This window comes from Vespa crabro, chromosome 2 (assembly GCF_910589235.1).
Source record: "Vespa crabro chromosome 2, iyVesCrab1.2, whole genome shotgun sequence".
In the NCBI taxonomy this organism is placed as follows: Eukaryota; Metazoa; Arthropoda; class Insecta; order Hymenoptera; family Vespidae; genus Vespa; species Vespa crabro.
The window spans coordinates 1,547,501-1,560,000 of record NC_060956.1 but is presented as its reverse complement, the minus strand read 5'-3'; the positions used below and the strand labels follow the sequence as shown (position 1 = coordinate 1,560,000).

Here is a 12,500-nt window from a genome sequence, read left to right as displayed (position 1 = left end):
GTGGACGAGAAACTAGCCGGTCGAATGAATGGAAAGCCGGAATGTCGACGCGTCAGCTGTGTCCGAGGGGTTAGGAGTGATGCTGCCTGATGATACTGATGGTAGCGGTAGCAGGATGGTGCGAAATTTGAAATACGTATGAATCTGATGTTAATAATTCGTTCGCACTGTCTAGAAAAAAAGAAAGGTTTTTTTTTTCAGGATTTTCTTCTTTTTATTCTCTCTCTCTCTCTCTCTCTCTCTCTTTGTCTCTCTTTCTTTCTGTTTTTCTTTTCTTTTTTCTTTCTTGATTCGTATCAAGATTCGTAGTAAAGAAGAATTCGACGATATTTATTCGTTGGTCGTAACACGTTTGCTAGTTTTGTTTATACGAAATTATAACAGACGATTGTAGCTTTTTAAAAGATCTGTCTTTCGTCTCTAGTTTTCTCTCTCTCTCTCTCTCTCTCTCTTTCTCTCTCTCTGTTATCTGTTTCTGTCTCTGTTCGTCTGTTAATCTGTATCTCATTCGAATATTCTATTTTCGTTCAAATAACTCACGCTCTATAATCAAGAGTAAGCCAACTCTCTAGGCTAATTCTCTGTATTACCAATCGTGGAATTAATTTCACGAGGCGGTTAATTTCACTGGCAAATATTTTGATAGGGTAGTATAAATCAAGTCGGTTCAAATTTTGGTAAGCAACTTTTGTGTAAGCAACTATGATGACGATAGTTCGGGAAAACGATTTGTCGCGTCGACTGAACTTCGGGATTTTGGTAATTAGTATTATCAAAAAAAAAAAAAAAAAGAAAAAAAGAAGAAAGTAAAGAAAACCAAGAAATGAAATAAAAATAAAATTAGGTACGTTAGATATGTTAGATGGAGCATGTAATTATGTAATATATGCTGAATACGATGTCAACAATTTTTCGCGGTTACGCGAAACGTGACGGCTGCGTGCGCAAAATCGCGCGTTCGGCTGTCCGTATCCGTTCCGGATATTTGTGGGAAAAATTCCCGCCCCCACTCTCTTCGTCCACCGAATCAAATCGAATCGTATCGAATCGAATCGAATCGTATCGAATCGTATCGAATCGTATCGAATTCGAGGATGGATCAAAAGTCATGAAAGAGAATTCTTCATTCGTCGCTGGTGGTATTTCCTATATACATACAATAAATATGTATGTATATAGGAAAATATCTATTGAGTAGATAATTATGTAATAACCATTGAGCAACGAGCAAACGCTTACTTCGAAAATTACGTTGGATGATGAAAGGCGAGAGAGGATATGGGGAAGGAGGTTTGAATATACATATAACATGCAATTGGGTAGTTGGTGTTAGAGAAACGGATATATATATATATATATATATATATATATAGAGAGAGAGAGAGAGAGAGAGAAAGCGTATTGAGATAAAATAGAAAGTAGGCGTGTATACGTACATAGAAGGACTAGAAAAAGGGGAATGGAGGCGTTAGCAGCTCCGTTGAGAATATCCAGGTCAACGGTAGTAGGAAGGAAGAATTTTAATCAGGACGAATTTTCGAGACTCTGTGCCTTTTGTCTTTTAGGCTCTTGTGTGTATCCAGGTCGCGTTGTAAACTCGCTCTGTTCCTCTCTCTCTCTCTCTCTTTCTCTCTCTCTCTCTCTCTCTCTCTCTCTCTCTCTCTTTACCTCTCTAATTCTCTCTGACTTTCTTTCTCTTACAGAGATCATAATTGTACGCAAATGTTACGTACCTTACGCAGGTTTTTGTCGTGACGAAGAGAAAAAAAGAAAGAAAAGAAAAATAAACTACTACCAAAGAAAAAAAAAAAAAAAAAAAGAAAAAGAAAAAGAAAAAAAGAAACAAGCAAGCGTTCCATTTCCAAAAAATGTCCATTAGAATTTTCAATTCAAATTTTCAATTCAATTTTTCAATTCTTTCTTTTTTTCTCTTTATATATATATATATATATATTATTTTCCGTACTCTTCTCCTCTCTTTTTCCATCGTAAATTTTTATGCGAAAGGGAAGATCTTTAAAAGTCGATCGTACCTTTACGACGTTTCTTCGACCGGGACGTCCTTGTACTCGATATCGCATTAAATACTATCGAGCGCGGAAATAAACCCTATAACAAGAGATTTATTTATAGAAATCAATTCCGGCGTCAGCCTTGACCCGCGTAAGACTCGACTGACATTCGCGACTGACATTCGCGAACAAATCGTGAAGGAGGTGGAGAAGGTGGAAGGAGGAGATGCGCGTCGTTCTCGAGGTCAACGTAATTAGCTCCTTTCTTCTATTTCCTCTCTATTCCTTTCCTTTTTTTCTTCTTCTTCATATTCTTCTTCATCCTCTACTTCATCATCTTTTGTATTTTTCGTTTTATTTATGTCTCTCTTACTCTCTCTCTCTCTCTCTCTCTCTCTCTCTCTCTCTTTCATTCCGTCCTTCTCTAAACGCAAAACGAGACGAAGCGTAAAAGTGCGACGGGAAAAGCACCGTTTCGTGCATGCTTTTAGAAATAATATGCCAAGGCATTAAAAAGCGTCAAGAGCCTCGTCAACGTGTTCTCTTCGTGCGTTGAGAAAAAGAAAGGATTGAAGAAAGAAAGAAAGAAAGAAAGAAAGAAAGAAAGAAAGAACAAAAAGGAGAGAGAGAGATCGTTGCCTCGATGACTCGAATCTCATTTAGAAAACCGTAGATTTCCGGTTGCTTGATTTACAAATACAATATACATATATAATATATATATATATAAAAAGAAATTTTATATATATATACATGTATGTATGTATGTATAATCGATCTTATCGTTGATATTGAAAAATATAGAAAATGTATAAAAAAAAAAACGAAAAGGAAAAAAAAAAGGAATAGAAACAATTAGATATTTAATCCTTGAAGGCGTATTCAATGTAATCTTTTTTCTTTTTTTTTTTTTTTTCTCTTATTTCAGGTGAGTCCGAGTACTTTACAACCCCGTACGAGACAGAAAGCTTTCTAATGGGATTCACGCAACGTGGTACAAGAAAGAGCGAAGGTAAGGTTGAAAATAATATTTTCTCGAAAGATTGTGAAGAAGAAAAAAAAAAAGAAAAGAAAAGAAAAAGAAAATATTTGATCGAGTTACTGTTCGAAAACGAAAAATTCAGAATAACTTGTTTACATATATATATATATATATATATATATATATATATATATATATATATATATATATGTACGAATACATATACTAATCAAAAACTTTACGTTTCTTCGTACACGTAAAGAACGTACACAATCGAGATACAAATCGACTACTAGAAAATATGTCTACTGTATATGATAATTATATGTATGAAATATTTGAAATATTTCGAATAGTTAATAAAGTGGATGTAATAGTTATTTTCACGTTATGTAAGAAATTTATTTATCTCAAGTTTCCTTTTTTCATTATGAATATTCATTTACCTTCCATCTTAGGTAACATTGTAAATAAGATAATATTCCCTTTATGAATCGCGTATTTACTTGGATTTATCTTCAACCCAGGCTTCAACGCTTTGTTAATTAATGTCTATTCCATTATTGTATTATACGTACGAATTTGGGCCCCTCTCTCTCTCTCTCTCTCTCTCTGGCGCTTATACACATATATATATATATATATATATATATATATGCGCACGTGGGAGGGCGTGGGTGCACATACGTATATGTGTCCTATATATGCGTATGTTTGTATATAGAAGTTGCGCAAGAGAGACAGAGGTTATTGTTTTGGAAATCGAGCGTTTCCACAAAGCTCACTAGAAATCTTCACTCGGCTATGAGTTCATAGCTATATCGTTCATTATTGTTTCTACGGATTAACATAAAATCGAACAATTACGCGTTGAGAACAATGTCAATCGTTACTCTGTAAGCTTTTGAATCGAGATTGTGATATGAAATGAAATTCTCTCTCTTTCTCTCTCTCTCTCTCTCTTTCGTATAACGCGCATGATCGTACTATGTAAATGTAATGGAGAAACATTGCAGAACGCATCAATGTTTAAATAAACGTTCTGAGATTGAACAGTTACGACATTAACGCGCACGATAACTTTTCATATCTGAGAAACGATCTTACGTTGCTCGTCATAATTTTATCGTCTATATAACGATCACTTAATATCATCCATTAATTTGATTGATTTTTCATTGAGAGAAATGAAAGTTTTTTTTTTTTTTTTAAATAATTAGGCCACGCGTATGTGTGTATCTTCTTGCAAAAGGAAAAGAAAAAAAAAAGTAACGAAAAAGAGATTGTGAAAGAAGAAAACATACGTAAGAAAACGTTTTATCTTTAGATAAAAAGAAGAAGAAAAAAGTGCATGTGCCTGTACGCATTGCACGTGAACGTGCATGGGCGTGGGCATGTGGGTTCCGTGGATTGTGGATGGGGTGGGCCGTATGCAAAATGATTTAACATTGCTCAAAGGCTTAATTACAGTGGGAATAATTTTGAATATTCCTTATGAACTATATTGAAATTCATTCCCCCTTTTACCCACTCCCAAGTTGAATAATGTCGACGCGTTATAAACGGAATTAATATCATGACGAATTTTGGTCCAGAGCATGTAAAATCGTACGGTGCTTAATTTGGTTCGTGTCCGACGAGTCTGTCATGTCGTTTTAGTACGACAATTGGATAGAACACGTATTTGGCTTTTCCTCAACTTTATATACATATATATATATATATATATATATATATATATATATATGTATATATATGTATGTATATATATTTCTATTTTCTCTATTCTATTCAGGTATCTCCGTTCTGTCGACTTTACGGTTAGGAGAAAGCAGACGCATCTCCTTGTGTAGTATCGACGATTCGTTCTGGTATCCCTCTGATATCCCTCGAGACGAGTCGAGTCTCGATCTGTTTCTTTACCTCATTCCCTTTACACCACCCTCTTTTATCCTCCCCACGTTACTCCATCGTAACCCTCTTTTACCTTTATAGATCGTTCCACTGCAGCTGTGTGTTGCTGCATTACGGGACTTGCAATGCAGTACATGCCAGATCCTACCCTTATTTTGTTTTACGTATTTCGTTCGGTCGTTCCCTTTTTTTATTCCTTATTTCTTTTTTATTATTATTATTATTATTATTATTTTTATTATTAATTTTCTTGGTTTTTTTTGTGGTTTTGCGCTTCGATTCGAATTGTTTTTTTTTTTAATAGGAAATAAACATTCAATGTTTTTTCCCTCGTCGAAGTTTAACGATTTGTCAGTTACGATATCTATCTTAGAAGAGAGAGATAGATAGATAGATAGATAGATAGAGAGAGAGAGAGAGAGAGAGAAAGAGAGATAAAGGAAGATGAGAAAATAACAAGTCGGTGGCAGAAAAATACTAGCAATTCTATTCTATCGTGCTCTTTAATCTTCTCTTAAGGGGTTATTCATCGCAGAAACGGATAGTGGCTTTCCTGAAAACAATGGTATCACTTTGTGTAACATTTAATCGAGAATCATTGTATTCCTATCATTCTACATGTTATTCATGTGTCATACGTACATATGTATACATACATATGTAAGTAACGTATGTGTGTTTTACTCGTCCGATATTTTTTTTTTTGATCTTTCTTTTTTCTTCTTCTTTTTTTTTATTATTTTTTTCCTTTGCCTCGTTTCTATTCTCACTTGTCTCTTTTGACTGATGAGCGCAAATTTATTATTATTATTATTATTTTTTTTTTTATTATTATTAATTTTTTTTTTCCTTTCTTCTTCTTTCTATCGTATAAAGTTTCATTATTATGGCATAGGACACGGCAGTTTGCAACATCTTATCGATAGATATATTTAAGGGTTAGATTTTATTTCTTCTTATCTTTAATTTCTTCGTTTTTTTCTCTTCCCTCGAATTCGCTTAGAAATTTCAATCGCGACAATTAATAATCCATAATATATAATAGACGCGTTGTTGCAAGGGATGGGGGATGTTTAATGCAGTGGGAGAGGGGATAGGGAGAAAGATATAGAAAAAGATAATGAGAAAAAAAATAAACAAAAAATCAAAAAATAAAAACAAAGACAGGAGAACATGTATAGCCTATCAGAAAACATTTTTCAATAAGTCTCAAGATTAAAATTCATGAGAATAAAAATAGTCATGGATGTGAAAGGAAACATTGCGGGATGATTCATAGATCTATGTGTGTGTGTGTATGTGTATATGATCGGTATCGATCTTTCGTTATAATTTAATTATTTCTTATAATTATTACAATTATATCATTTTCTTCTTATCCCTTCTTCTTATATGTACGTATATATATATATATATATATATATATATATATATATATATATATATTTGTATGTATGTGCGTACGTAGATAAGCGTACGCAATAAGTAGTAACGAGGATTCTCTCGTAAACTCGAGCATGCGGATTTTCATTCTTTCTAATATCGTTCTAAGTGTACTTTCTACTCTACTTTCTTCTACTTCACTCTACTATTTCTAGTTGTTCCTTAACTAGGATCCACGGAGTACTAAGTCAGTTGAAAATCGTGTAAAATAAAGTATTGTATAAGAAATGGAAGGAAAGAGAAAAGAAAGGAAGAAAAAGAAAAAATGACAAAAAAACAAATGAAGTAAAAGAAAGAAAATAGAAGAAGAAGAATTAGAAGTAGAAGAAATAGAAGAGAACGATAAATGTAATAATGTTCGATATAATTTTTAATATTTACGAGAAAAATTTATTTTATTACATATATATATATATATATATATATATATATATATATATATATATATATGTTATATGATGGAGCTAAGGGTATAGATTTTTTGTTGCTTTATTTTCCTTTCTTTTTTCTTTTTTCTTTTTTCTTTTTTCTGCTTTTTTATGTTGACTTAATTTACGCACACTCGTAATAGATTTATCTACACAAAGAAATAATATCGTACGTATATCTATCTATTATATCTCGTACTTTATAAATTCGTCACGTTATTCCACATAGATCACTTTTATTTTTCACGAGGAATGGTTCATATTTTGAAGAAATAAAATATCTGTGGTATAGGACATTGACGTCTATATGAGATTTAAATAAAATAAAAATATTTAAGTAGGATGAAATATTTAAAAAAATTATTTATAGATATTATATATATATATATATATATATGATTAATTAATTTGTTTGTTTATAATTTCTTTCGACTAAACATATATAATAATTAGTTTAGTTCAATGTATCTTGTTTTGATTTTGTCGAAATGTAGAGACGAAAATGAGAATAGTAAATAATTGACAATAATTTTGACACATGTTTAAATAAATATAAATCTGTCTTTTTATATCGCTAAATATATACGTATATATATATATATATATATATATATATATATATATATATATATATATATATATATATATATACAGAAACGAACGCTATCAGTCTTGTTTGATGCAATTCGTTTCTTCATTCTTAGGACGACATTTTATCATCGAGGTAAAAGCAATGCGCGTTGCCGTTATTTATTGGTCCGCATGAAAACGTGATTTATCACTAACCCCATAGTTCTTTTGTGATACACGATGCTTTGTAGGAGTCATGAGTGAAGCAAACGTTCGAATAATTCCATGGATGCTTCGATATTTTCCTCTTCTATGTAGCGAATATATTTCTCTCTCTCCCTCTTTGCCTAGTATGTACCTGTAAATAGCCGAATGAAAAAGGAAAGAAAGAAAATATCATAATAATGATTTAACATCTCCCTCTCTTTCTCTCTCTCTCTCTCTCTTTTTTTCCTCTTTTTCTTTTTTCCTTTTTGAAAATAAACAACAATGCAAATAAAATAAATATGTACCTATTTGCTCTCTTATTCAATGAAAATAATTAATTCCAGATCGAGTTGGTAGGCGCTTTGAAAAAGGAAAAATAGAAAAAAACAAAATAAAAAAGGAAAAAAAGGAAAAAAAAGAAAAAAAAAAAGAATTCAAAGTCCAACGTGAAACTCCTGTATTTGACGTCGATTGAATATATCGTTAAATAAAATTAAAATAAAAAAACAAAAAGGGGAAAGAAAAAAGAAAAAAGAGAGAGAGAGAGAGAGAGAAAAAGAAAAAAAAAATATATATATATATATATATATATATATATATATATATATATATATATTGGCGCTTAACCCAATGGTACGAAACATACCCCCAGAGATATATATTGAATCGAATACGATCTGGAATATATAATTGACGATCGCCAATGACTCCAAAGACTAGAATCATGAAATTCATTATGAATATCTATCGATAAATGAATATTACATGAAAATACATTTCGTCATTGTACATTATTAAATAAGAAAATCAATTTTACCAAGTCTTTGCAAGCTCGTAGATTTTTTTTGGCGATTTGAAAGAAGGAAGACAGAGAGAGAGAGAGAGAGAGAGAGAGAGAGAGAGAGAGAGAGAGAGAGAGAGAAAATTAATTTAACATAGCGATCGAAAAGGTGCGATTGATTTTTTTAAAAAGCACCTAAAAACTTTCGGCTCTATTTAGAATTTAGAGACGTGTGTACGATCGAAAAAAAGAAAAAAAAAAAAGAATTGAAATGAAATCATGACACTCAAGTATCATATATCGAGACAGATAAGTAAATACTTGCATGAGATCGAGGAAAATATCAACGAAAGATAAAAAGATAAAAAGAAAAAAAAAAAAGAAAAAAAGGAAGAAAAAGAAGAAACAAAAAAAGAATGAAAGAATTAACGAAATCAAATGAGAATAATAAATATTTAAAAATCAATCAGTCATATATTAAAATCAAACTTTTATATTATATATTTCGAACAATTATTAACAATATCCAACAATTGTTTGTATATCGTTTATGTAATATTTGTATTTTAACGCATACCTTACGTATGTATGTACGTACACGTACATCATTCTTTTTATTATGTCCTTTTTTCTTTTCTCCTTTTTTCTTTTTTCTTCTTCTTTTCCACCTAATAATCCCACATCGTTCCTCGCGTCTTCGATGTATTTCACGATCGATAGCAATTTTTCTCCCGACTTTAACGTTCCTCGATCAAAATCGATATGTTCAAGGAGTTCTTATATCTCTGAGAACATCGAACGCGTTCGTGTTATATCTAGCTATCGTAAACGTCCAGGATAGATCGACACATAGATACATATATACATATACATATACATAAATATATATATATATATATATATATATATATATATATATATACGTGTGTACCTTTCCTTTTTTCCTTTTTCTCTTTTTTTCTTTTTTTCTTTCTTTCTTTCTTTCCCTTGAATTATATGCAGTAACCGTCATCGTTAAGACGAATACGAATGATAACAAGTAGGTCAGACAGATTTAGATTATACACCGAGCAATGAACAATTTTGCTATCCAAAAGAAATATATGCGGCCATAATTATGAAAATGATCATTGGACTAAGTCATACATTTTGTTCTTTCGAGATATTTAATGGATTATTATTTGACTAAATAATAAAAAAAAATTTTTATATTATTATTTGACATTTTAATTTAGAATATTATTATATTTAATTTTGATTATTGAAAATTCCTTTATGAATGTGAAAGTTTCTTTTGAGTCACATATAAAAAGATTGTTTTTAAAGTTTTAATTGACTTAGATCATTTTCATAATTATAGATACACACATATATATATATATATATATATATATATATATATATATATATATATATGATCAAGTCACGTTTTTAAAGATATTGCAATATATTTAGATATTCCTTTTTTCTCTACTCCTTTTTTTTTTTTATTATCTTTTATTTATTTTTTTTCCTCTTGATTACCGATTACGTTCGATTGAATGATCGATTTTCAAATGAAAATATCGATTTGCAAAGAAAACGTTCGTCCCATTTTAATCGACGTTTCTTCGCGATTTTCGTAACCATTCTTTCTTTTTTCCTTTTCTTTTTCTTTCTTAATGAAAGTTTTTTTATCTTCTATCAAAAAAAAAAAAAAAAAAAAAAAAAAAAATTAAAAATTTCTTTTTCTCTCTTTGTCGCAAAGCAACAAAATTTTTTATTATTTTTTTCTGATATATATATATATATATGTGTGTGTGTGATAGGTAGTAGTCCATTTGAAAGATAAAAGCAGAAAAATAAATATTTATATTAAGTACTAATTTATTACCATCAAACAAATGAATCATTTAATCGAACTTTTTACGGATACATCATATAGATTTTTATAAATTTATGTCTTATGCATGCTTTACTGTTTTGTGCGTTTATTTATTATTAATTAACATTCGTTTATCTTTCCTTTTTTCTTTCTTTCTTTCTTTCTTTTTTTTTTTTCCTCTTCTTTTGCCTTTTCCTCCGTGCATCTATATCTCCATTATATATTTCCTTCATATATTCTTCATAAAAACATTAATATTACTGCAGTGAATATATTATCATCGTGTACGACATTAGTGTTTGTAGAAACTTAAAAGAAAAATAATTAATTATTTAATAATGAAAAGTTTTTTCGTTTCTCCATAATATCAATTTTGTTCTCGTTCTTTGATATATTTACCGTAATGAAAAATTCATTACAAGATACAAATACACTTCCTACAGATATGTAACATGGTTTTAATGAGTTTATCATCAATAGCAATAGTAATCGTCGTGTTTTTGGACGAATCAGATACCAAGGAATTAAGTAACTAAAAAATGATCGATCAATAATATATTTTTTATTTTACGATTGATGTAAAGTGGATGATCGTTCGTGTGTATATATTATTATACTTACGCTTGTTCGAAAGTGGCCGAGCTATGATCGATTATACTTTGACAAAGTATATTGCATATCAATCCCCAACAAAAAGATCCGAATAGATGAAAGATGCACATTAAAGTGTCTTCCAAATTTTCCTCGATAGATTTTATTCTGAGTAACTAAAAGGTATAGGGAATGAAAAGTATATAACGAATGTGAAGTATATAATGAAAGAGAGATAAAGAAAGAGAGAGAGAGAGAGAGAGAGAAAGAGAGAAACTCACTCGTAAAATGTCGACTGCTATGATAAAAAAACCAATTGAAAAGGATAGGAAAGATACTTTTTCATAAATAATATTCATGTTCTCGACGAATCTGTTACGATAAAATAATATAGTTATGACGGAACAATGTTAATCGTCAATGTATTAATGTAGAGATTAGATCAATGACATTTTTTTTAAACTGTTCGAAAGTCCTTAAGCGATTTTTAAAAATCGATTACACTTTTTTCAGATATTTTAAACTATTCTTTTTCTCCCCCCCCCTTATTTTTTTTTCTTATTTTTTCTTTTCTTTTTATTTTTTCGTCAGATTGCAAAATTACAAGTCTAAGAAAATTTCTTACGATCTGCGAAGAGAAAGAAAAGAAGAAGAAGAAAAAGGAAAAGAAAAAAAGAAAGAAAAAAAAAATGAAAAGAAAATGAAAAGAAAAGAAAAGTAAACGGTCCAAAGAGTATCGCAAAAAAAAGATATAATAGTCGATTATATTTAATCCATTAGACTATAAATATTATTTAATATAACATATATTATACCAACTCTATAGCACTTTTGTGCGCTTTTATAGTGCGAATTATTTTTTGATAAATTCTTTCATTCTCCTCGTTTACGTATAATTTTTGATCTACGTTCTCGAAGGCTTCGTCCAACGTGTATCTGAAAAAATGTTATTACGATTCTAACTTTTTTTGATTTTCATCAACATCATCATCATCGTCATTATTATTATTATATCTTTTTATTTATTGATTGATTGATTTATTATTAATTTTTTTTTTTTTTTATATTATATCTTCTTTCATTTCATTTGATTTTACCGAACAAAACGGAACATAGCGCAAGCATGTTGAACGCAGACCACGAAGAATCCATTAACAGCTGTTGTAACGATTCCGAAGAATATTAACAAAATGTATGTGCTTATTAACAATGGATAAAAATATATTGTTTCTTCGATAAATGAATCCATTAGGATCGGCGACTTCAATGGACGGCTTTCGTTTAATGGTAAAACTACGTCCAAAAGCGTTGGTAAAATTGTTTGAATTGTAAGAAATATTATGGTAACATAATATAAACCTAAAAGATAATAGATAAAGCGTGATAGTGAATGATGATGAAAGGAAAAAAAAAAAAGAGAGAGAGAGAATAAAAAAGAAGAAGAAGAAGAAGATGATGAAAATAATGGCGCGCGTTCGTTCATTAAAAAAAGAAAAAAGAAAAAAAAAGTAAATAAATAAAAAAATGAAGCGAAGAATCTCAATATATTCACCTATAATAATAATATTATAAAATCTGCTAGTGGATGCGTATTCCTTCAAAATATTGATACCCCTTGTAGTAATAATCTCGTTCCAATCGTACTCGATACGATTCCATATTACATTTATCTATCGATAAATTTAATACGACGATAATGAAAACTTAA

General features: G+C 30.0%; 1 protein-coding gene across 3 annotated transcripts in view; it reads left to right on the top strand.

Moving 5' to 3' along the window:
- The window catches only part of LOC124421612, a 271,374-nt gene that overhangs the window by 13,744 nt on the left and 245,130 nt on the right, over nucleotides 1-12,500 (top strand). For all 3 annotated transcript variants that reach the window (XR_006941705.1, XM_046956987.1, XM_046956988.1), the window contains one exon: nucleotides 2,941-3,024. Coding sequence is in view for 2 of the 3 variants with exons in the window: in XM_046956987.1 (XP_046812943.1) it covers nucleotides 2,941-3,024 (84 nt within the window). In the remaining variant the exon portion in view is untranslated. The remainder of the gene's footprint in view (nucleotides 1-2,940; nucleotides 3,025-12,500) is intronic.